We start from the raw sequence: 25,118 nt of genomic DNA on the forward strand, positions 1-25,118 counted from the left end.
AAATCATTTCTCGTCAAAAAGTAACTACAGAAAAGAAGGACGAGGAGTCGGCCTACTCTCCAACCCCGATGTCCCCTGAATACGAGTCCATATGCATCGACCCCGACTCCTCCCAGACCATCTGCTTTCAATCGGAGAGCTCAGTACGAGCGTCAAACAAGGGAAAGGATGAGACACAAAAGGAGGCCATCTACGCTCAAGTGACCAAACGGGCTAAGAAGAGCGAGATTAAGGTTACAAAAAGACCTGACATCCCAATCCTTCACATAGGCCCAAATAAGCAGCCTGGAACACAGACGGACCCAGACACACATGCCTCTGAGACAGGTGGAGCCACTGTCGATACTTTGTCACATACAGAACAACTATGCCAACAAGGTGGCTTGTTTTCAGAGAAAATGCCCAAAAACGGTTTATTGTTCAGCCAACCGTGTGATAAAGAGGAAAACGACTGTTCAGAACGGCCGGCTTTACCCGCTAGAGGTGAACAGAGACATGGAGAGATGTCAGCACCATCTCACAATGAGCCCACTGGACTGCAGTGTGAAAACAAAACACCCTTTTCACATGAGACTGACCAATGTGAAAGGACTGGTTTCATGAATACTGGTGATATTCTGAAGGATGATCTACCAACTGGCAGTGCTGTCCTGAAAAGCAACAGTTTGCAAAGTAATGATTCTGATGCGACAATATGCATAGCAGAAGAAGAACCTGCCACTCAGTCCAACCAAGCTAAGATTCTTGCTTCTGGAAACAATCTTGAAAGCTATCTGAAGACCCAACTGACTGAGGAGAGCAGTACAGCTGAATTCCAATCTGCTCCAACTACGCCTGACTGGGATCAATCCTCAGATATCTCTCTTATGACCACCAGTGACTCGGTCCTGTCCCCAATGACCTCCAGCTCGGCCGACTGCCTCACCCCCAGCGACTCTTGGCTTGGGGGAGGCGGAAGTGGAGGGTGGAGAGCTCTGGGAAGTGAAACTCCTCATCGAGATTCGGCCTATTTCTCCGACAGCGAGTGGGAGGGCGAGGGCCTGAGTCGGAGGGTCGCCGAAGGACTGGGGGCCTCGAGGCCTGGCAGCGGGCGAGGGGGAGATCGGGGGACGCTGACAGGAATAGAGGAGAAGACAGAGGAAGAGGGAGAGACAGGAGGAAAGAGTCCCCTCAAACAGTGTGCTGCAGATTCAGATAGGAAATCTCAAGCTGAGGACTGGGACACGATTGGGATGTCGGAGAACGAGAGGGATCATTACCAGAACGCTCCTGAAAATGATGTGTCCTGTAAGGATCATGAGAAGAATATTCATAATAGCAGGCTAGAGTTTGCCCAGAGCGATGAATCTGGCATATTCCAGAATGAGTGCAGAGAGACAAATATGAAGGACTTCAGCAATTTAACAATGCAGTCTAATTATTCCCAGTCCAAGGGTAGCGTTGAATTCATTGCTAAGATGTTTTCCAACTTGGAGGATGAGCCTGGGCTCTCATATGGGGACACAGCTCAGGTAGACAAGCATTACATAGAAGGCATTGTCTCTCACATGAAGATAACCGATTGCAAACATCAGGATTCTACAAAGGAGTACTCGCATCCCAAGAACATCACAGAGACAAATACTTTGGACGAGAGTAGCTCTAGCAGTCAGTCAAAGGATAGTATGTCAACATCTGACGATCAAGAAAGTGCAAGAATTACTCATGCAGATATTGATTCTCCTGCACATAATTCCCCCTGTTCTGGAAACAGCAGTGAGGAATCCATGACGGCATCTCATTTTGACAAGCATGAATCTCGCCTGTCACGGTTCTATGGCATTCAAACCAGCAACACCCCACTTGAAGATGACTCCTCCACACCATTGGATGCCAGCAATGAGAAGTGTGAGGAGGATACGATAAGCCCTCGAGCGGGTACCTTTTGGCCCGAGGGGGGTGAGGAAGAAGCGGAGGACCATGAAGAGAGCCCTGGGCTGGAGCTCCAGAACACAGATGCCAACGAGTTGGGCCTGAGGAACCTGTGCTATTCAGCCAACGGGGAGGGCTCTATGGACGGAGCCAAGACAGAGACAGAGAACCAGCTGGCTGCCGGGGAGCTGAGTAATGCTAAGAGGGAGAAGTCCCCCCAGAGGGCCGAAGTAAAGCAAGATCAGAAAGCAGTTGTTCCTGTTAAAGATACGACTAAAGAGTCCCCCGAGGGCCTGGAGCAGAAGAGGAAAGAGCTGTGGAACACCCTGGACGAGGAGGAGGGCAGGACAGGCAGAGCGGTTATCACCGGAGAGCTTGACTGTCACCGCTTCACTCAAAGCGACCTGCACCTGTGGCCCGCAGAGAACGACCAATGGGCATCTCCGGAAAATAGGAGACAGGATGTGGAGCTGAGGTCAGAGTTCCTCTCTGGGTTTGGTGGGAAGGCCTGGGAGGTTGGAGAGAGGCTTGTGGTTGGAAGAGAGTTCTGGGAGACGGAGGAGAATGATGAACTGGCTGGAAGTGAACCTCATCCAGCTGCCCTGGAGGGGATTGAGGAACCCTGTAATGTGGAGAGACAGGGGCTGATCAACAACCTTGAACTTCATGATTCAATAGTCAGCGACTGTCATCAGGTTTTGGACATACAGCAAAATGAAAATATTGAAAGTCTAGAAGAAATTGATGATTCCAGCATAGATGCAATCACAGTGATCGAAGTGGAGAATCTGGAAATCCCAGAGCAAGAGATATTGGAAGATGCTCTTAACGAAACCACACCAGCAGTAGATACGGTGAAGAACAGTGAAGAGCAGTTAGCGTTTTCAGAAGAAGAGAATCAGAATTTTAACAGGTGGCCTTCAAATCAACAGTCAGATGAAGTTATTGAAAAAGACGCATGCTCTTATTCAGAGAACCATTTCACTGACACATTGGAGAGTGTTGCTACTTCTATTTTTGTTTCTGAGGCTCCACCTATTGTCATTTCAAGTCTAGAAAATGTTGAACCAGAAATCAACACTAAAAGTGCCATCAGTCCAGAGCTTGAAGACTTTGACATTGAAAAGAAAATAATAATAACGTTAGATGGTGGGAAATATTCAAATGATGCATCCTTTGAACAAGAGCCCACGGCCAGTGATGTTAATTTGCCTGTGCAGGCGGTCACAGAGACTTCTTATTCCCAGGTGGACAATTTCAGTTCTTTGGATTTCCCTAGTCCTCCACACAGCATAGATCTGGATGTGCAAGATGACAAATTAGAGAGTTTAGATGACTCATTTCCTAGTCCGCCACCGTCTCTCATCGAGGGAGAAGAGCTGATTAGTCACATGAATCTGGAGGACTTTATTGCAAGCGCGGAGACAAAGAAATGCAATGCCCTGTCCTGCATTGCAGGTGACTCTTCGATAGAGCCTCCAGCTGATACACCTGCTCCAACACAAAGCAAAGGCATCTCGGCTAACCTAAATCTCTCACCTGTAATTATTACAATACAAAGTGAAAGTGGAGTCACAACTGATTTAGGGGAGCACGATGAAGATAATAACCAATTGCAGAAGACATTGACCTCCTCCATGTCTCAACAACAACAGCAAAAATATCAACAACAACAACCACCACATTCCCTCAACTCCCTCCCAGAGCTGCTCATCTCTGAGTGGAGGGATTTGGATGAGGAGCCTCTGGAGGACTTTGAGAAGCTGGAGCAACTGTGCCGCATATCTGGGGATGAGGAAGTCTTCCTGGGGAACCTGGAGCTCCTGGAGTCTCTGAAGAAAAACCCTGAGCAGGAGGTTGTCTGTGCTGAGGGCCACCATGATGAGGAGACCAGGACCCACGGGGCCACAGAGGAGCTGGACTCAGAGAGTGTGGCGGAGCCTGCAGCGTGTGTGGACCAGGATGGTCAGGCCAAGCTGACCCCTCAGGAGGAGCGGTCTGACACACACAGCCCAGAACCAGGCCTGTCCTCAGGTCACCCACCTGATGTCAAGGACCAGGGTTCTCTCTCCAAGATGCCCACCAAGAACGGCCTCATGATGCAGGTGAGGAGAGGACCCCACAGAGGTTTCAAAGTGTTGCACGGTCGTATTTTACGTTTATGACCTAAGCTTGCGTTGTTTATATAATTCTTCTTCTTCATCTTCCGCATCTATTATTCTGAGACAGGAATGCAGTAAACCATTGGTTTATTTAAGCATTATCTTCCTATAGGTTTGCGAGGAAAGGTTACAGTTCTCCTTGAGTGAGAATGTCCAAACCAATGTGCTGTGGGGGTCCACTATGGAAGAGACTGTGACACTGCGACCATGGGGGACCCAAAGCAAAGATGGCACTGTGGATTCAGTCCAAATGGAAGACAAAAATGCAGAGCAAAGGTAAAATATATAAATAGTTTTCAAATAGAGGAAAAGAAAACCTCACCCTTATTCAAAGTTTAACCTATTTTGATTCCTCCCTGTGCTCTGAAGCCAAGAGGATCAGGCGGTGGCCCTGGGCCCGGGTCCCAGCAGCGACTCTGCGCTGACAGCTGAATCGCTGCCTGTGATTGAACAGCACAAGGCTACATCCGTACCAGCTCTAGGAAACCAGGCAATGAAAGGTACCTTCATGTTAGATTCACATTAGGGCTTTTCATTAGTATGGTTATTATTGTATGTAAAGCTGAAGGTTAAAGTAATAGCAGATTTACAGATCTTTCGGTATTTCGGCTGTAGATGCCAACCTTTTTTTTTCTCTTACAGCCAAGCTCGCTCGCCTCTCTCTTGCTCTCCCACCCCTGACTCTCACCCTTCCCTCTGGGAAAGGCGGATTTGGGGAGGGGGGGCTCAGTAGTCGGCTGGGGCGGGGGAGGAGGGGACTCTCCCCAGGGAGCGACCCAGAGGAGGAGGAGGAGGAGCAGGAGGATGAAAGCTCCAGAAGGGTGATCGTCATCACGGAGACAGACGTGGACAAACGTGTGGGCCTGAGGAGTCTGCTGAAGTCCCCCAAGGAGCCCATGGACAAGGAGAAATACAGAGGGAGGAACGTCTCCTTTTTCGATGATGTCACGGTCTATCTGTTCGATCAGGTAGTTTGACTTTCATTCAATACTCTAATTGACTGTTCAGGGCATAAGATAGACATAAACTGACTCTTTGTTGTTAATGGGCAACAGGAAACTCCAACGAATGAGTTGAGCAGCTCCACTCCCAGTCCAACTCCAGCTTCTGGTAAAAGCAGCAAGTTTGATCTACATGGTATGTATTATAGAAAAAACATCTGCCACATAATGAGGAGATGATGGTTTTGGATTAAAAAATATGACTAATATAACATGGTAAGCCTTTTAAGTTTTGAGTCATTAGTCAAAGCCTGACAGGCTGCTAAAAAGCTGACAGCTCCGAAATAACAAGAGAGCTGAAGTCAACCTCACAGTCTGACAGTCACATTCGATCATCCATATTCATCCTCTCCTTTTCTCATAGAGAGAGAGAGAGAGAGAGAGAGAGAGAGAGAGAGAGAGAGAGAGCTGCTTGTATGTGTGGGTGAGTGAAGAAGAGTCTTCACTCACCCACACATACCTGCACAACTCGTAACATAAATCCCATGCACAACCCTACAAGCATTCTCTCTTTGTTATGTCACCCTGACAGCGTTAAGAGGTGGGCACTAACACTTCATTCTTTCTCTGTTACTTGTTTGGAAATCTCAAAGTGGCAATCGTGAAGAACTCCAAAGATTTTATTTTAGGATTTTATTCTGATGTTTTAAGGCATTTAAACACATGATAAATCATTCATTTAAGACAACCCACACTTTTACTCTATCATAACCATTGTAAGGTAAAAAAAAGATATGTAAAGAAAAGATTTATGTATTTCATAACTGCATATGCACATGCATAGCAGAAGCAATCTTAATCATGTGATTTGATCTCAGAAATCATATCACTCTGTGGCAAAAACTTTTTTATATTTTTTTATTTCACACAATCAAACATGAAATCTTACTTTTATTGATTTTGTCATCAAAGTTGGGTTTCATCGCACACAACCACCACTAACTCAGTACATGAGTAATCCTTTCTTTCTGACTTTCTTACTCCTACTCAAGTCATTATTTCAAAGTTGACCATTGCTTCTTCTAATGATAACGTCTTTATTATTCTAAAGTAACAAGGCTTTTACCTGAGTATAGCTTTTGGCTCCGCTCCGCAGCTTTGCTAACCTCTACATGTCTCCTTCAGGGTCCAGCGCCAGAAGCAAAGAATCCAAAAGAAAAGACGAGCTGCCAGTCAAAGCGAGGTCGCCGGTAGGGGCAAACCCAGTGATGGCGTCTCGCTTTACAGTCAGCCCCGCCAACGACCCCCACATGGTGGGATAACCCCCCCCCCCCCCCCCCCCCCTGAGACTGGCCAGCCAATCGTCCCAACCCCACAGCCATTTTCTCAGAGGCTATTTTTTTATTGAATAGGCAATGGAAGAAAAAAAATAAAGACTCCCGTTCTAGACGCTGACCACATTCTAGATTTTACCAGCTGCAGGATTTTGTATGACTAGGGTCGGTGAGCTCCTCCCTGCCACTGTTTTCTGGAGTTTAGTCCTAGTCTTTGGCTGATGAAGGTCTGATAAGAGGCGAAGGCATGAGTCCTGGAAGAAGGGGAGCCTGGAGCTTTGTAAAATCTCAAAACAGATTTGACGGCTATGCAATGGGAGTCTTACTGTGTACCAGCTTACCTGCTCCTTTTCTGCTTCATTTCGCTGTATTTTACCCCCCAGATGTGCAGGTTAAGCACTTTCTTGAGTCGTCTTATCTGTCTATTTAAATGCTTGGACTCAATTTTTCTCTTTATAAAAAAAGAAGATTTTTAATTGCAGTCAGTCAGTTATTCTTGTAGCCAGCAGTTGGGTAAATCATGTTTGACTCCTTTATTCAAAGGATACTCACTTAAACATTTGTAAAAAATATCATTACAAGTGTGTGAAATATCCGTTTAGATCCTCTTAAGTTTAGATGTATTCTTAAGCTGCACGGAAAAATGTATAATTTCTTCTTTTTAATTACAATTCGAAAGCTATGTTTAGTACTTATTTATTTTTTGTATGTACTTGGTATTTCACATAAGCCAATTTAATACACAAAAGCATTACTATTATTATTTATTTATTCATGTATTTATTAAGTTATAAATGTATTTGCGCTTCGTTCCAATAATTTAAATTAACATATTTCTTTAGGACAGATTCAGTAAATGTTTTACCTTTTTTGTTCTTTACAAATGAATTGCTATTTTCCCTATTTGCTAAAAAGTATTTTGCATAATTCCATCTGTTAAAATATGCCATTCTGTAGGAAAATATGTCCCGTAATGTCCTATTTTATTTGACGTCAATGGATTTCTAGCTGTCTTGTCATTATTTTACTTTGTTCAATGAAAATGTATGTAGCTTAGCATGAAAAAGGATGCCAATCATTAGTAAATAACTCCCATTTGTTGGTGTCTCTGTTAATTTTCCTCATTTTGTACTAATAACCATCCATCTTGCCGTCGACAACCAACTAGTCCCTTTGTTTAGTCTGTTATAATGTTGGTTTAAACCTGTATTGTTTAAGGATGGTTTTCAAGGGGTACTGTATAAACAAGGGTAAATAAAAACTTAAAACTGTGAAACAGTGCAGTTTATTTAGTGTATTTCTTTAAATATATTTGATTATTTGCTACACTTGTGCATGTCTCCTCCTAAGAGCCCTGTTGTTGGCGGTTAGGTGGTGGCGCTAAACCTTAAGTAATCATCAACCAAAGAAGAAGACCAAACTACAACGTCATCGACCCGCGACCAACGACCAAATGCCGAACAAGGAAAGCGCTGCAGCTTGAAACACAATCGATATATTTTTCACCTGGACACTTACCTTACCCTACGTAGCCTAAACGGGGGGTTGGTTTGCATTTTAAACCCCCAAGGTAAGACACTCCTAATTAAACGATGTTAACAACGCTAATCAATGTGCAGCGATTCGAGTCAATCAAGTCTGTTAATATCAGTATCGTGTCGTGAACATGTGTCCTGAAACTATCTTGTAACTATATAAGTTATGTATTCTATTCTATTGTGTCTTGGCTACATCTACGACATTTTCTTCGCTCTGCAATATGATTGAATAGCGTTTTATAGAATTATTCAGTGTAAGTGCGACTAAACAATGTAAGCTGAGCTTGTTTGCGGCTGTATCGTTCATCACTCATAACTCCCATCGGCCGCAGATGTCTTTGGCGGACGAGCTACTAGCGGATCTTGAGGAGGCCGGGGAGGAAGGCGAAGACGACCTCTATGGAGGAACAGAGGAGGGAGAGAGTGATGGCGAGGGCGCAGAATGCAAAGCCGAAGGCATGTTGGAAGACATCCCGGAGGAGATGGAGCTGGACTACGCTGGGACAGAGAGTGTATCATCTATCGCCAAGCTCCGAGACAGCAAGCAGGTGAGCTGTGAGAATCGCTAACTGTAAACAACAAGAGCGAAATATTTAGTCACAAATCGGGTTAAGAGTGTGGGGTTCTCCGATAACATGCCCTGTTCACTAGCGTGCGGTGACCCTAAATTTCAGTGGGGCAGAAACTACTAGTGTATGACCACACCCACAGTTTTCTTTTTGTAATATGTATATATTATATGCATATATAATATTGTATTATACATTATTATATATATATACATTATTTTATATATATATATATATATACTTCACATCACTCACATCCGTGGTCCATATATCCCCTTGTCCTGTGCACACACTTGCTTGGAAAAAGTAGACCTGGGAAACAAAACACAGCATTTCTCTTTGAGCAACAACAAAGCCATTATTTATTTTCATACCATGCTCGGAAGAAAGTTATTTTGTAAGTTTTCTCCCTATCCTTCGTTTGTTGGATAATGTTTATGTCCGGTCTGTCTGGGCCAAGTTGTTTGATTTCTAACTTCTCTTCCAATTTTAACCTCTCAAATGGGTTTTTTAAGAGAAACTCAACACTGTTAATCACAGGTGCAACACCATTCGCCATATCTGCATCTGATATAGAAACGAAAAAATATACGCGTGGAATAATTTGAGTTAAAACAACAACAATTCTAGAATATGACCATGGGGCAGACTACTTTACGACCATATAGGCATCTTTTAGCACGGATTGCAATTCTTATTGCAGCCTGCAGGGTTACGCGATAAACATACGGAGGAATGTTGAGCTATCCTGCCCCACATTGCATGACACGTTGAACTCAAATAGAATCGCCACCATCATCGAAAATTTTATGTAAACAGACCAAAAACAGTCGGAAAGCCTACAGAAACTATTGATAGTTAATGTGAAATTCCCATTATTAAAAATAGACTGAGGAACTATTTTTTTGGGAGCATGCTTTTGCAAGTAGTTCGCTGCCCCACCTGCCCATATGGATGGCACACGCCTGGCCCTATGTTAACTTTGAGCCAACCATGTGCTCATCATTTAATTGTAAAATAATCATCCAGTCGAACGGACACCTCTCGGGCTGATTATGGTTCCACGTCGACGCAACGCAAGGACCACGCAGACGCTTCGACGCAGTTTTGAAACTGTTTTTGTTCTGTGTTGGAATTAAGCAAGCAGACCAATCAGAGCCCTTGCTGCTGCGTCGACTCGACTGAAGGTTACAATTTTTGCGAGGCGCCCGTCTTGTCCTTGCGGTGGACGCAAGGAGGGTCTGCAAGGACATAAGGGGTCTGTAACCTCCTTGCGTTGCGTGAACGTGGGACCATAATCAGCCTCTGCAGTCTCTCTGCAACTTTTAGTTCGCTGAAACTAACACTGAAATATTGGGGTGGACAAATTAAGTAGTAGTGGTAACATTCACATTGTCTCTGGTAAACGTAAGATTGCAGAAATGTTTGATGCAGTAACAATATGTTTTCAGTTTTCAGAAATCATGGACAAAATCAAAATCTATGTTGGAAAGCAGCGTAAAAACTCAGAAGGTGAGTGCATTTCCCCAGCTCTTGATTAGTTTTGTTGGTGGTACAATACAACTCACTTATGGTTGTTCTGTTCTCTCTGATGATTTGTTTTTTCGTAGTTATGGGCCCAGTGGAGTCAGACCCAGAATACAGACTCATCGTTGCAGCCAATAACCTCACAGTAGAGATTGAAAATGAACTGAGTGAGTGAATGTTGAAACATCTTTGTTGCCGTTGTCCTAATAAATGACTTTGTAGATTTGATTTGTATAATCCTTGATATAAGCTTATTTTTTTTACATATCTTTTTCCTTTTCAGATATCATTCACAAGTTTACCCGTGACAAATACTCAAAGAGGTTTCCAGAGCTCGAGTCACTTGTGCCAACCTCTCTGGATTACGTTCGGACGGTCAAAGTAAGTGGGGTAGTGAAAGGCACATATAATACTTTATCCCTGAAGTATTGTCTTTTCCCTGTAAAGATGTACTTTAAACAAGTGTCCTGAAGCAGTAAAGCATACATGTACCAAGCTTTTATTCCCTAGTTTGATCTCTGAGCCATGGTAGTAAATGAAGCCGCTTCCAGAGCCCAATAATGTTTCAGCATGGTACTGCAGTCTAATATGGGCCCTCGGATACCCTAATGCACGACACTAACGATACCTGATCAATGTGAAGGGGAAAATTATCAAATGTTTCAAAAGTATTACCTGTCTGGGGAATTAAGTTCTGTCTGTTCTGTGTAGGAACTTGGGAACAATTTGGACAAGTGCAAGAACAATGAGAATTTGCAGCAGATCCTCACTAATGCCACGATCATGGTGGTCAGCGTCACAGCGTCTACCACACAGGGGTGAGGGGTCAACCAAAGATGAATCACCTCTCCATATGGTCATTTTGTTAAATGACATGCAGCATTTTCAGGGGATGATTCAGATCAAAGATCCATTATGTTGTAATGTAGGACTATGCTTGGCGATGATGAACTGAAGAAGCTGGAGGAGGCCTGTGACATGGCCCTGGAACTAAACCAATCCAAACACCAGATCTACGAATACGTAGAATCCAGGATGTCCTTCATCGCTCCTAATGTGTCCATCATCGTAGGAGCATCAACGGCGGCCAAGATCATGGGTGAGTGCTACAGAAAACATCCAGTCCTTCCAAATTGTACATTTAGCTAATACCCCAGAGTTGTCTGTGCCTAGGGGTCTCGCTGACAATAGTTTTTAAATGGGTTGATGTACTTTAGGTATTGCCGGAGGCCTGACCAACCTGGCTAAGATGCCAGCCTGTAACCTCATGTTGTTGGGAGCCCAGAGGAGAACCTTGTCTGGCTTCAGCAGCACCTCCCTGCTGCCCCACACAGGCTACATCTACCACTGTGACGTGGTGCAGTCGCTGCCCCCTGTGAGTACGAGAGTGGTGATGCAGCTGTTGGCCAGGGGCATGCATGGACACTGTTATTTGTTTTCTTGGTTGTGTGTAATTGTTTTCAATACGAGGTTGCAGCCCGTTGGCTAACTGCGTCTTTACATATTTGTTTCCCCTTTTTAAGGACCTGAGGAGGAAAGCGGCTCGTCTGGTGGCCTCAAAGTGCACTCTGGCCGCCCGAGTAGACAGCTTCCATGAGAGTGGTGTAGGAAAGGTACGGGTCAGCCAGACGTGTGGAAGGAGGGTCATTCGATTAGTGATGAGTAATTAAAGCCGCGTAGCTAATCCCTCACCGTCCCTCAAGGTTGGCTACGACCTGAAGGAGGAGATAGAGAGGAAGTTTGACAAATGGCAGGAGCCTCCCCCAGTGAAAACGGTGAAGCCCCTGCCGGCCCCACTGGACGGCCAGAGGAAAAAGAGAGGTGGAAGGAGGTGAGGAACCACCACACGCCACATGAGGGCCGCAGTTCACAGAGTGCACAATCTGAGATATTAGGGTGGTGTTTGCCATTCAAACTGAAGGCCTTTGTCTTGTGCAGGTATCGTAAGATGAAGGAGCGCCTGGGCCTGACGGAGATCAGGAAACACGCCAACAGGATGACCTTTGCAGAGGTGAGCAGCAGTCTAAAACTCTTTCATGGTCGTTGTGAGGTGACTAAAAAAAGGAAATACTGGTTTCAACAATGTGCTTTATAAGGGTCCTAAAACACTCTTCCTAATTTCCTTTCTGGGATCATTTAAAGGGCTTTCTTGTGTGGCTCGAACTCGCAAGTGGACTGGTAGTCTGTACTATTTCTGTCTATGACAGAACATCATGCATTGAGTGTTTGGGATGTACACAGGAATGGCACCACTATCAGCCACTGCGCAGAGTGAGCTTACGTTATTCCTGCAAGCCACTGGCACACGACCACAAATGAAACCTTTCTAACCTCTGTCTATCTGTTTGTAGATTGAAGACGATGCCTACCAAGAGGATCTGGGCTTCAGTCTGGGTCAGCTGGGTAAGAGTGGCAGCGGGCGAGTCAGGCAGGCGCAGGTCAACGAGGCCACAAAGGCCCGGATCTCCAAGTCCCTCCAGGTAAAGGCACCTGCTGCTCCAGAGCACCAACAACGTGGGTCACCGCGGCTCGCTTTCCAATCGCCGAGAGACTGCATCAGTCTAAAGTCTTTGGTTATCAGATGTGTTGTAGAACATCTTCAGTGAAACAGACGGACATTCCTATGACATGCTCATCTATATATGACAGGGTCATCTATATTATAAAAATGCACAGTAGTGAGAATAACGTAAAAACCATGCCAATGGCAGTAATGGTCCTACAAATGGTATTTTGTTTGTCTCCCTATCTAGAGGACGTTGCAGAAGCAGAGCATGACGTATGGGGGCAAGTCTACCGTCAGAGACCGCTCTTCGGGAATCAGCTCCAGCGTGGCTTTTACTCCGCTTCAGGTATTGCAACTCTCCTCACAAAACTCCCATCCACTCATTGGTTTTTGTTTTAAGATCATGTGTTAAAGTCATCGTCGTTGTTGTTCTTCTTCAGGGCTTAGAGATTGTGAACCCGCAGGCAGCAGAGAAGAAGGTGGCTGAGGCCAACCAGAAATACTTTTCCAACACGTCAGAGTTTGTTAAGGTGAAGAAGGAATAATGGTCTATTTTGTTTAGTTTTTTTAAAGCCACTGGTCAGACATTGTGAGTGATGGTATTTTCTCAATTTGTAAATTACTTGGACATTATGCTCTCCCCATCCACACCAAAACACACACACCGTCTCCCCTTATTTGTTTTATTTTTACGTATTGATTTGTGGTTGTGAATAAAAGCCATTTCTTAAATGTCTGGTATTCATTAGTATGATTTACACAAACCTTCCCCTCTTGAGTCCAAAAACCGAGTCCATTCTTAAGTAGGGTCACGTAATCACGCAAACTCCACAAAGATGCCAGGGTCAAAGGCAGCCAACACAGAACCTCCATCCCTGGTGGCAGCGGTGGGCTTCAAACGCAGGACCTTGCTGTGTGGCAGCCGTGCTAACCCCTGCACCAACCATACTGGTACATATTATTCTAACCGGGTACTGGATCTTTGAGTAAAACATCAACACCTTTTTTAATTTAATTCAATGATTGGGCCCACATCCTCCCCTTAAAGGGGACACATTATACTACCAGATGTGAGTGTGATAAGTGATGTTTAATCACACTCATACCTGGTGGTATATGTCCCCTTTAAACCTGTGGATCCTAATAATGGGTCTGCTACCTTCTCTACCAGAGCACGGGTAGTAGACTAAACTAGAGTAGCCTGCCATGGTGTGTGTATATGTCGTTTTGTGAATCAAGGACAATAAACAGCACATTTAGTTCTGAAAAGCATTTATTGAAATGTTACAATACTTTGTAACCCATATTATGAAGTATCCCATGCAGAACCTCGACATGTAAATATGAGAAATTGTAAATATGAGAAATTCACTTTAGCCATTTAATCTGACTATACCTCTACCTTTAATTTAAGGCCCAAAAATAGATTCTATTAAAGGCAATTGCTTTATCCACGTATTTAACTACCTTCGAAGAAAAGTTCATATGTTAAGGGCTGTTTTTTACAGCAAGATATATATTTAATTTACATTTACTGCAGTAGATACTTTAATAGCCAAGCTGAGATTGAATCTGTACCAAAGAGTTAAGATATGCTTGGCAGTGTAAATCAAACCACTTAGTTACTGCTGTCTGATTTACTCACTAAAACATGTAAAACCACCATTAATTAGGTAGCTCTCACTTATACTAATTAGGTTTAAAAAACTGCCACGTAAATGGGATGAGGTGACTAAAACGAGGATTTCATGATTGAAAGCTGCAACAATTCTGATTTCTATACAGAAAATACCATCAGTGTATGGAAAAGGTGATTTGGTTCAAATAACATTCATAAAACTGGGAATGGCTGTGACACTGCATCGACTACCAACGTGAAAACCGCCATTGAATAATTAGTACAGTAAAAGATGAACAAACCCTAAGTTAAGATTTATTTTACAATTTTATTTTTTCACAAACATGAATGCCCCATAAAGATGCATTTTTCTTAGACAGGTAAACTTAGAAACATTTATTTGTAAAGAGGGAGTCAGAGACCAGTTCAATTGCATAGCAATTTAATCCATGTCCAATAAGGATTCTTTCCCTGCCACAGGGAGAGGCCCTGTGGTCAATCAGTGTTTTATCGACCAAGACGGTCAATAACACTATTGATAATCAATCACTATATCCAATAGTGACCATATTCTACAGGCATCAGAGGATCTTAGAAAGAAGCCATTTCTACACACCATGTCAAAATGTCCACTGCACAGTTCCCCATTTTACTCCACCAGATCACGGTAAACATGAGGAGCGGTGACGGTTACGTGAATTGAATCCAATGCTTGTTTTTGTATCGGGTCTAGGGCTTCCAGGCTCGTGATGTTGGCATGGTGACGGTACAGAGTCTTGTTGCAATGGGGGAGGAGGGGAAATAATAAAACTAAAACATACCATGAGAAACATGCATGGGCTAGGCTTTCCTAATGCCACATACTGAGTGTGCACACAGACAGGCACGGACGCAGACATCCCATCGTCGGCCCACACGCAGCGCACTGCTTCTTTTGCTCAAACCCACGGGGCACATGCCAAGAGTAATGCGCTACGGTGGGGGGTGGCGGGGGCTCCACGTGGAAGATGCAGCCTGTACAGACACCCTCGGCCCCCCTTCTAGGAGGCCTCTTCTACTACACATCAATCTCTATCCACAGTACGGAGGACAGTCTCGGAATGTCAACAGCAGCACGGCTCCTCGCCCCACGGCCCTCCTCGTCACTGCAGGTCGCGGTCCTCCAGGTACCGGTACTCGAAGGTGAAGCCCTCCTTCTTCCGCTGGCCCCACTTCTCATAGTCAAAGTAGATGTAAGTGCCCTAGAGGTGGAGGAGACGGTGCAGAGGACAGCAGTGTCAGTGAGTGCCCACGTCAGTGGACGCCAGGAAAAACCATAGCCTATTCGCACTTTACAATAGTGCTGGTTGTACCTGAAAGAGGGTGCCCCGGACCAGCCACATTTAAATTGATCCTTACAGAATTCACTTCAGGCAGGGGGGTGTCTGCCAGATCAGAGTTGAATTGGATGTCTTCAGCTGCGCGTTAAGGTCTATACATGGTTGGGTAACCGAAATTAATTGAATGCATGACTGACATTTGACTGTGCTGCAGGCACCAGCTAACCGAGCTTCAGTTGAGATTCTAGTAAACATTTAAAGTGTGTAATTTATTTACTTTCAAAAGGTTTGCTAAGCTTCAACAGCAGGTGTGTTCACTAGTTTGTAAAAGGGGGCGGCTTATTTAGGTATCAGTACGATATGTATTCGAAGTGTACCCCCTCTAGTAATGACAGCTTGTCGTGTAGAGTGCAGAGACTGATCAATTTAAACCATGCTTCGGTTACACTTGTCTTTTCAATGCGACGTTTGTGCAGCGATCCCACCAGGACACATTAACTGTCAAGCATGGAGCCTCTCATCAGACGGCTCCTCTTGTAGAAGAACACAGCAGGTCTGAGGTGGTCTGGGTCGCATCCTGATCAGGTCTCCGCAGGATGTAGACACAATAAGGCCCCGGTCCAATAAGACAACTACATGACTTAAACCACGCCTGCGTCCCGATTTGTAGCTCATGCCACTCATATTACCTTTCACATAAAAATAAACTGCAATGTATGAGGTGTTGGTTTCATAAAAAGAAATGCATTATGGCATACACCGCTTAAATAAATGTTAAACGTGATAACTAACTTTAACCACTATTCTCTTCTGAACACCGTTAGCTAAAACATTAAGCTAAAAAGACTTGAAGTATTTAAATATTTAGAGCCAACAAAAGATCTTAACATGTTTCTAACCATATCTCTACATACTACTGGCAGTATTGCATAGCTTCAGTTGTAAGATGACCTATTTATATATCATACTTTCATGTGCAGGCCGAGTCTAGCGACAAATCATTAGTTTAAAAGCATGATTGTTCTCCTTCCTTTTCTTGTGTCATACCATGTTATAATAAATCAGCCATTTCCAAAGCGTCTATTTTCAGGCCTCAATGGGGTAAGGACCTCTTAGCTTATTGGCTCAACAACGCCCCTGCTCTGTTTCACTGTGGCCATTAGGCACATTATTTTCAGCGGTTCTCCCAAAAGAATGTGCATGCGTGTCTTTCTCTTAACTGATGGTGGCGGTGTTGAGCTATAGAGAAGAGCTGCTCTTGGAAGATAAGCACCTTCCTAACCTCACCAAAACCATAAAAACAACATTTTAAATGTCATATAATCCCCTTGTAGAACAGAAGACCATCGAAGGAGAAGAATAATGCTTTTAAAATATAGATTCCTCAAAAGTTTAACGGTATAAAAACTAGACTTTGCTTCCGGGTCGTTCTAGAACGGAAGGTATGCAATACGGTCCGGTCTAAGACCTATCATGGCCAAAGCGTTCCCATTCAAGTGGCAGGCAGAGTCTGGGATCCGATCACAAAAGGCAAGTGTAACCAAGGCCATCGCTGCATTGCCTGTGTGCCAAGAATGCAGAAAAACCACATGGAAGCATGTTGAGCAGGGAAGGGGGCTGGAGAGAGGGGGCTGGAGATGCACCTGTTCAAACTCATCGGTGATCGTCTTGGGCTCCTCGTGCCTCTGGAACCACATCATGTACTTGGTGTGGAACCTCCACGACTGCTTCTTTAGCGCCTTTGCAGACAGGTACTGAGCCTTCGTGCCCTGGAGGAGGAAGGCATGGAGTCAGTCAAACAAAGCCACCAGTTTGAGCTTGTCCCCGCCTCCTGGGCGCATTCTGACTGAATTCTGGCAGCCACTTTGAATCTATATTGCTGCTCTGTTGCACAAGCCGCTCCCACTCGCTACAAACCCATTTGGGGGAAGGGGGCGGGGAAAGCCAGAATGTTTGACTGGTAACCTGGTTACCCAAAAGAGCCAATATCGGGTAACTCATGAATATGCAAACATGAGTAAGCATTCTACCCGTAGAGCACCATCCATAGCACTCCTATGTAACCCACTACATGGCATCTAAAATATGTTACTTTATTGCTGGTTATTCTTTAATAGAGGTTGTTTAATGGACAGGCCCAACTGAAGGGCCCACTAGGAGGGTGAGCGGGCCGGGGGCAGACGTTACCTCCAGGTAGTAGAAGATGAAGAAGAGCGTTTCCGTGGACAACCTCTGGTAGAACTCGATGGAGTCCGAGTGGTGAGGCGGCATCTGGTGGTGGAAGGGCAGCGTGGGACACGGGTTCCTCATCAGGTACTGCCTGTAACGACACAGGGACCACAGCTGTCAGTCAGCCGTCATGCCCCTTCACAGTGAACACTGCCAGGGTTAGGGTTCGATCCCCCTGGGTTACGCCACGCTAACGAGCAATGCACTCACGGTGTTGTAGGAGAAGCTTTGGATGAAAACATTGATTAAGCGGCATGTATTTATTTACCTTTAGACCATGAGGTCATTCAGACACTTTACCCTTAACAAGTCATTTGACATTTGGCTTTCTGCTCAGAGATGCCTACATGTCGGCTGTGGACATCGGGGTTTGAACCCAAAACCTTCGTGCCTTGGGGTAAAACCCCCTCTCCACTACAGTATACTGCCCTCATGAATGTAGAAAACATATCAACTATTAATTTAGAGTACGGACCACCCTAGTGGACAGACGGTTCATCATTAGTCGCCGGTCGTTCACCTGATTCTCTCAGAGTCCGAGGGGTGGGGCATGTGTGTCCATGCCGACTCCTGCATGGCCTGCTGGTAGAGCTGGTCTTTGGGGAGCGGCGTGGGGCCCAGGGGGCACACGCCCAGCGACGGGGGGATGCTGACCTCTGACAGGGAGGGCTGGGGGGCCGCCGGGGTGCCGGGGGCTGCAGAGGAACTAGAGAAGATATCTACAGGCAGAAAAGGAGGCTGGGCATCAGATCCATGCCATAAACACCTGATGGCCTCATTTAAACACTCCACACTCAGTTCATTTGAGATGTGAAATGTTGTTCATTGTTAGTGGATTTAACTGTTAATCCCAACAGTTTTGTACTACACAATGCACCTGGACTGAGAGCAGGGTTTGCTGCATTACTCCTCCTTGCATTGCCATCCATATTTCAGGATTACTGTGAGGATATTTCAAGATTAACGCAACCATGTTTGAGAATATTTCCCCAGATGAACACGACATCCGAGTCCATTTTCCTTCCCCTTTGTCCTTAAAGAACCATTCACCCCATTTTATGACTGTCACTAGTGCAGTGGCAGTGGCCCGTGCTGACCTCTATCTGTGAGGTGCAGGTTGGGGATCTCTCCGTCAAGGCCTGAGACCAGCGCTGCCCGCTCGGCCATGGCCTTCAGCGAGCTGAGAGCCTCAGGAGCCTGGAGCCCGAGGGAGAGAGGGAAGGGTTGAAACAGGGGGGAGAACGGCAGCAAGAACAACACAACAATCAGGTCTCAGAGGCAGAGAAACGAGAGGGAGAGAATGTAGAAATAGAATCAGAGAAGGGGGAATTAGAGAGTGGGATAGAGAAACAAATGAACACACTTCAGTGTCCTGCACGTATGCGAAGACCCGTGACCTTATGCATGTGTTCCTATGTCTTTACCTGACACTGCTTTCGTTTGCGTGTGTTGGTGGCCGTGGTCCCGGGCGGCTCTCCCGCAACTGCTGACACCCGGCACTCCATCAGCATCTGACGGTGGTCTGTGGGGAGCTAGGGGGACGAAGGGCCCGTACAAGTTATTGTCGTGGCAACAGCAACACTATTCAGCATCATACATACCAAGGAGAGGCCTTCAGGTAAAACATTTAAAACATCCCATGCCCAAATAAGGCTACCTAAACATTTGTATGATAGTCAATAGAAGGTGTATGGGGTCTCAAGTGTATTTGTGGACCACTAAGCTGCATCTTGCTTTACAATCTAAAAATAAGATGGGGCTTAGCGCTTATGGCTGCTGCGAGGCTATCCAATACATTCTCTGACTGCTGACTTCCTCACCATAGGGGTGAATGCGCTCACCCCCTCCGCAGTGGTGCAACCTCACAATGTTATCCTGGTCTTTAAATGTAGACTCTCTCCCCAAAACTCTGTGTGTAATGCACCTTCTCAGGGTTACATTTGATCCTGTAGCATGTGTAGTGGTGGTGATATCTGACTGAAACCCTTGAACCAAGAAACCCGGCCCACCCATCCTCCCTCATGCTCACTTTGAGGACCTCGGGGGTCTGTGAGTAGGAGTGGGGTCCGTTCAGAAGACTGCTTCCGCCAGGCGTGCTGTCCGAGAAGGAGGGGGAGGGAGAGCTGGGCGGCAGGGTGATGGAGCTGATGAGGCTGGGGCCGTTGTCCATTCTGCGGGGCCAGGGAGCAACAGCAGGGGACAACCATAGATACACAAGGACTCTTAATTGGCCGTTAATGGGTTATAGACCAACGGTGGCGCAACGACTGATGCCGGGGTAAACTCACGGTTGACTGGTCGAGGACGTTAGCGACGAAGGCTGGCTGCCTTGTGATTGGCTCGGTGTGCTTAGATTGGAATCTGTGGAGCTCTCTGCTACTATTGCGCTGTAACCTGGGAGACAAGAGGGGAAGTCAGACAACCAATCCCACTATGAGATTGAATGCACACAATACACTAAAAACATACATAGAAAGCAGAACGGAACCACTCACTTGTGGTTCCGTTCTGCTTCAGTCCACTGGGGGGTCTGGCAGGGGCCGCGTTAAGCAACGCTCCTCCGACCACGCCGACGTTGGCACCGCTGCCTCCCAGCATGCTCATGCCCCCACCAGGAGCGGCGCTGGCGGGGGGGAGGGTCACCTGTGAGGACCCGGGGGCAACGTTCTGCCCGGGGACCAGGCCAAGGAGGCCCCCGGTGAGAGAGCCGTGCGCCGGGCTGGAGCCCAGTAAACTGAGGCCTGTGCTGGAGCCATTGGTGGTGACTCCACTGGAGCCAGAGGGGGGGATGGAAGGGCTGCTCTCCATGGAAACACTGGACAGGCTGCTGCTGCTGCTCAGACCCAGGCCCCCCGATGCCGCTGCCTGAGCGTACGGGGTAGGGGTGGATGCGGAAATGAGCCCGGCCATCGTGTTTAGCGCCGAAGGCATGCCGCTCAGGCCGAGACCGGACATTTGGTTGGCACTGCTGGTCCCCGTGATGCCCACTTTGCTCAAACCCAGGCCCAGCCCAAGTCCACAACTGGAGGAGGGTGCGGACCCCGAGGACGGCATGGGTTGGGGGAGGGCCGCCACTAAGCTGGGGGCGGTGGGGATGGGGATGGGGGCCGAGACCGGTAGGAGCGGGTGGCTGGGCGGGCTGGGGGTGTTGCTGGAGGGGGCCGAGGGTTTGGATTGCGATGGCTGTTGCTGTTGGTTTGCAGACTGCGCCTGCTGCTGCGACATTTGATGCTGGTGCTGTTGCACAGCGCTGCTGAAGCTCCCGATCAGGCTGTTGCTTGTGGGCACCACGGGAATGCCTCCGACAATGCTCGCCATGGACACCAACGAGGAGGAGGAGGAGGAGGAGCCGGAGGTGGAGGAGCAAGAGAAGGAAGACAACAGGGAAGGAGTGCCATTCTTCACAGGCGACTGAAATTTAAAAGAACGTTGGCTTCAGTAAGAAAACTACACGGCACAACACTACAATGCAGAGAACAATGAAGATTTGTTTAATAATTACAAGCTTGAGGCCTGTAAAGGAAATCTACGGTCTATAGTATGCATTTTGTTCTACCCGGAACATGCTTTGCCTGCTTTGTTTCACAAGGACTATACAGGACCAACCAGATGGCGCAGTACAGGTGAGAGCCTCACCTGACTAACTTCACTGTCTGTCGACCGACCTCGTTTCTTATCGTCCTCAGAGTTCTCCTGTAAGAAAGAGACTCATAAGAATCCAATCCACAAACTATCTTTTGTCCAACACATTGGTGGATTACGACCCAATAACATGGGACTTTCGAAGCATGTTAATACAAACAAACAAACACAAACAAATTTCAAAAAGACCCCAACCCTTTACCCCCTTACCAAAGTGATGGAATCGTCCCAAGCAAAGGGAGGATTGCATGAACTTACAGCAGTGCAGGCGGCCGGGGAGGGAGGGATGGGTGAGGAGGAGGTGGTGGAAGTGGGCGTACTGCTGGAGTTGAGAAACATCTCATCCTCAATATTTCCTTGGCCCGATGGAGACGTGGCCACGAGTGCTGCAGCAGCCGAGGAATGGCAGAAACAATAAAGCAAAGGCACGATTATTTACTGATATTTGATCCCGAGCAGGCCCCCTTGCCCCCACTAAGAGCCGAAACCCCCATTTGATTATCATAATGGTTTAGTCTTGCTCAACATAGTTACTGCCTTGCAAATGGCAATAAGAGAAGGCATCCCCACAATGTACTCTTTCCAATTTGCTCAAGCAGGTTTTCAGGCCGGTTCGGTTGTATGAGAGTTACTCACCTCCTCACTCACCTCCGCCAACAAATACATTTATAGAAAAGTATGGTGTCTGAATTACTTGGGAAGAAACTCATACCAAAAGTGAACATTATTTTGCCATCAGCTGTACAGCCAATGGGTAATTAGAAGACTAAAATTACACTTTTGTGTCATTAACATAGAACAATTGAACTCCTTCAGCCTGGTCTTTCCAATAGACTCACGTATGTCGTCCAGGTCTAGATCATCGTACAGGAACTCGTTCTCCTCGAAGTCGGGGTCCTGGGACGAGTCGATGTAGTACTCCACGTCATCTTTGATCTTCAGGACAGAGTCCACTTGTACCGAGTCATTGTCAAGCATTCGCAGGATGGTCTCCAGCATGCGAATGTGGAACCGATGCCGCTCGATCAATCTCTTAAGCTCTTCGATGCGATCTTGCTTCTGGGAGGAAGGGTGGCCAAAGTTGTACTGAGGGCATATTCTCAAAACACGTCTTACAGTGGCAACCGAGAAGAACACGGAGCACCTACCTCTTTGTCACCCTTTTTTTTTCTCGTCATCACGGAGAGAGACTCCACCTCACTCTCAAACTGGTCCACCTGCATATTTAGAGTGTCTATCGTATTCTACGTTGCAGGGAACACACAAACACAGAAAGTGAGACCATATTGTGCACAGCTATTCCAGTTCAGTCTATAGTGCCTGACCTCATATTGTGAACAATATTAGGGAAGTAGTGAATATTAGGGACAATATGGTGAACTAATAATTTATTATTGAATCTGCTTGCATCGAATTGTGGCTACAAGACCATTTTTATTTAACTAAAACAATTAACAGGACGAGGATTAACATAAAAATGCATTATTAATTAAACATTTTACTAATGACATAACATTTTTTGTCACATGCAATCACAAATAAAGTACGTGTTACTTATGCAATGACACTTCCCTGCTGTGCTTGTGGAAGCATCGATGACGGGAAAGAGCAAAACCCTAACCCTAAGAGCCCAATGACAACAGAGCACCTTACCGTTAACCACTGGCCCGTTTCCTCTTTTTCCCTCTGAGCAGGATCTACTTTCTGGGCAAGTCCTAAGCCTTCTTTAGAGTACGCCTTTGTTTTTGTTTCCCGCTCCACCACCTTAAAGCGCTCCATTTGCTGAGAAGAGAAGAGACACATAATGGCGGATGAGACAATTGGTTCCGATTTGTGTAATTTTACTAAATTTATTTGGTGATGAATGAAAGAAGATCATTACCGTCTCTATGAGTTTCCGGTTTTCGACTAATTGCCTTTTGTCTTTAATCTCATTTGAGGCCACCCATGTTTTTATCTGATCTCGCAGTCGCTGGGCAGGAGCAAAGAGGACATGTTATGGATATACACATCTTAATTTATAAAATAAACAAATTAAGCAAAATGATCCCATGGGTGATAACTCCTCTTACTTGCAGTTTTTTAATCTCTTTTTTGAGGTCTGCTTCGTATTTTTCCTTCTGGTTAGCATTGGCTGCATTGTGAAGCTGTGGCAATTAAAAATCACATTGGCTCAAGTTTGCAAATCAAATGTACAATTGTGGAAACAAGAAAACTGCATGCATTATTAATACCTCACCTTTTGCCAAATATCCTCGAACTGCTCTACACCTTCTGCTACTTTTTTCAAACATCTATCGATTTCACCTGTAGAGATCAAAGAGATGATCCTGAATAAACCCCTTAAATCCTGTACCAGAAGAAGTCATGCAGCGCCTATGGTTTCCGAAGTAAAAATTAGAGCGTGGTGGGAAGTAAGGACTCCATGCAACATCGTTGTGCCATTGACTTACCTTGTAATTTTCTCTTGTCAGCCATGGCTTTCACTACGACACTGTCCACATTCCGTCTGTTACTGCTTTAGCTGGGAAAAGCATTTACAACTTTGAATTATGCTTAAGGTCCATGAAACATCAGCACTCATCTGTGGACACGCTTCACACCAAGAGGATTGATCTCAAGTTAACGTGGGTTGTTGTGTATCAGTGTTCATGTAACCTAGCATTGTGCAAGCATTGACCCTTCTAGAGTGTATTTATTAAAACGCCATCCATATCGTACGATAACATAAAACGTGCAATTTACAGTGACGCTTGTCATGCATACTTGTCAACGGATGCACCTTGTATAGGGTGCTCGGGCTAATGCTACCCAGTATAGCCAGTCCATTACGCTCGATAGTAGTTGGATTATGGCTAAACGATTATTAAGTACAGATTGACTGTTTCATTACACATTCTTGCAACAGTAATTTGGGTCAAAATATTGCATTTTAATTGTGTCTGATGCATTGGGAAATGTATCATTTATCATCATTGCCAATCGCCAACCCAATAGCTAATATTGCTAACAGGCTAGCAATTGCATACAATACTAGCTAGCGGCTTAGCTACCAAGGTAGCACAATTAAGGAATAAGGGAAACTGGCTCAACCAGACCATCTAGATGCACATTTGTTTCCAGCATTTACCTAGGGTCTGGGTTTTCGTTTTTCTCTTTTCAATTATAGCCCAAACTAATTCCCACACGTCTTCTTTACTTCCAAAATGTGTTTTCTTTTCGACAAACTCGCTGTACTCTAGCTAAAGATGGACGGTAGCTTAACCACGCCTCCAGGGTTGGTCTCCTCCCTAAGTGACATTTAGCAGCTGTGATTGGACAGCTTTTACCGTTTTTATTTGGAAACATCCGCCGGAATAAACCCCAACAAAATTATTAAATTATTCCACTGAACTATTCAATCAGTCATCAATCAGATATTTTCAAATGAACGTTATTTGAGATTGTAGATGCTGTTTCTTTAAAATATAAGTTATTTTCCAAAGAAGTGACCCAAAACAGTGTATTATATAAATGCAGTATCAGGGCAGTAACATTTTTAGCTAGAGACAAATTGAATCCTGCTTTGTATGATGAGAGTATCTTCCGTCAACAATATATTCTAGCCAAACTATTATTTTTCATAAATAAATAACTTGCTGTACCTGACATCAGACTAGTTAGGGAAAAGACAGATTCACAGGCCAAGTAGAAACACAAGGATAACATAATAAACCCAATCTAATGTAACAGTACTTCATTTGACATACTCTCATATAACTGGTTTGTCGCCAACAATTACCTGCTTCTATACATAAATCAACACAAATGGCATGAACATGT

The 25,118-nt window shown here is 45.4% G+C and overlaps 3 protein-coding genes across 6 annotated transcripts; 2 read left to right on the forward strand and 1 right to left on the reverse strand.

The window, feature by feature from the left end:
• Positions 1-896: 896 nt before the first annotated feature.
• lmtk3 (lemur tyrosine kinase 3) lies at positions 897-6,336 on the forward strand (the record flags this gene model as incomplete). Its single annotated transcript, XM_079750524.1, has 8 exons — positions 897-1,366; positions 1,754-2,765; positions 3,132-4,016; positions 4,186-4,349; positions 4,443-4,573; positions 4,716-5,041; positions 5,129-5,210; positions 6,200-6,336. The coding sequence occupies 8 exons, from the start codon at positions 897-899 to the stop codon at positions 6,334-6,336; spliced, it is 3,207 nt and encodes a 1,068-aa protein (XP_079606650.1).
• Positions 6,337-7,780: 1,444 nt separating this feature from the next.
• prpf31 (PRP31 pre-mRNA processing factor 31 homolog (yeast)) lies at positions 7,781-13,211 on the forward strand. Its single transcript, XM_079745073.1, has 14 exons — positions 7,781-7,918; positions 8,219-8,434; positions 9,907-9,967; positions 10,066-10,149; positions 10,266-10,363; positions 10,694-10,800; positions 10,912-11,081; positions 11,200-11,357; positions 11,506-11,595; positions 11,686-11,813; positions 11,921-11,993; positions 12,334-12,462; positions 12,736-12,834; positions 12,929-13,211. The coding sequence occupies exons 2-14, from the start codon at positions 8,219-8,221 to the stop codon at positions 13,031-13,033; spliced, it is 1,518 nt and encodes a 505-aa protein (XP_079601199.1). The 5' UTR covers positions 7,781-7,918; the 3' UTR covers positions 13,034-13,211.
• Positions 13,212-13,897: 686 nt separating this feature from the next.
• Positions 13,898-24,554, reverse strand: cnot3a (CCR4-NOT transcription complex, subunit 3a). 4 transcript variants are annotated; one of them, XM_079745038.1, is made up of 19 exons: positions 24,427-24,554; positions 23,750-23,820; positions 23,536-23,603; positions 23,369-23,443; positions 23,179-23,268; positions 22,950-23,078; positions 22,445-22,540; positions 22,136-22,352; positions 21,507-21,682; positions 21,291-21,347; positions 20,150-21,065; positions 19,943-20,048; positions 19,684-19,825; positions 19,079-19,186; positions 18,752-18,851; positions 18,175-18,373; positions 17,613-17,745; positions 17,069-17,194; positions 13,898-15,347 (listed from the first exon to the last, which is right to left on the reverse strand). In XM_079745038.1, the coding sequence occupies exons 2-19, from the start codon at positions 23,772-23,774 to the stop codon at positions 15,249-15,251; spliced, it is 2,862 nt and encodes a 953-aa protein (XP_079601164.1). In that variant the 5' UTR covers positions 23,775-23,820; positions 24,427-24,554; the 3' UTR covers positions 13,898-15,248. The 4 variants fall into 4 exon arrangements, with proteins under 4 accessions (XP_079601164.1, XP_079601165.1, XP_079601162.1 ...); XM_079745039.1 differs by having other exon boundaries at positions 21,555-21,682; positions 22,136-22,355; XM_079745036.1 differs by having other exon boundaries at positions 22,136-22,355.
• Between the last annotated feature and the right edge of the window lie 564 nt (positions 24,555-25,118).

This window comes from Pollachius pollachius (genome assembly GCF_949987615.1).
Source record: "Pollachius pollachius genome assembly, chromosome: 1".
Lineage (NCBI taxonomy): Eukaryota > Metazoa > Chordata > Actinopteri > Gadiformes > Gadidae > Pollachius > Pollachius pollachius.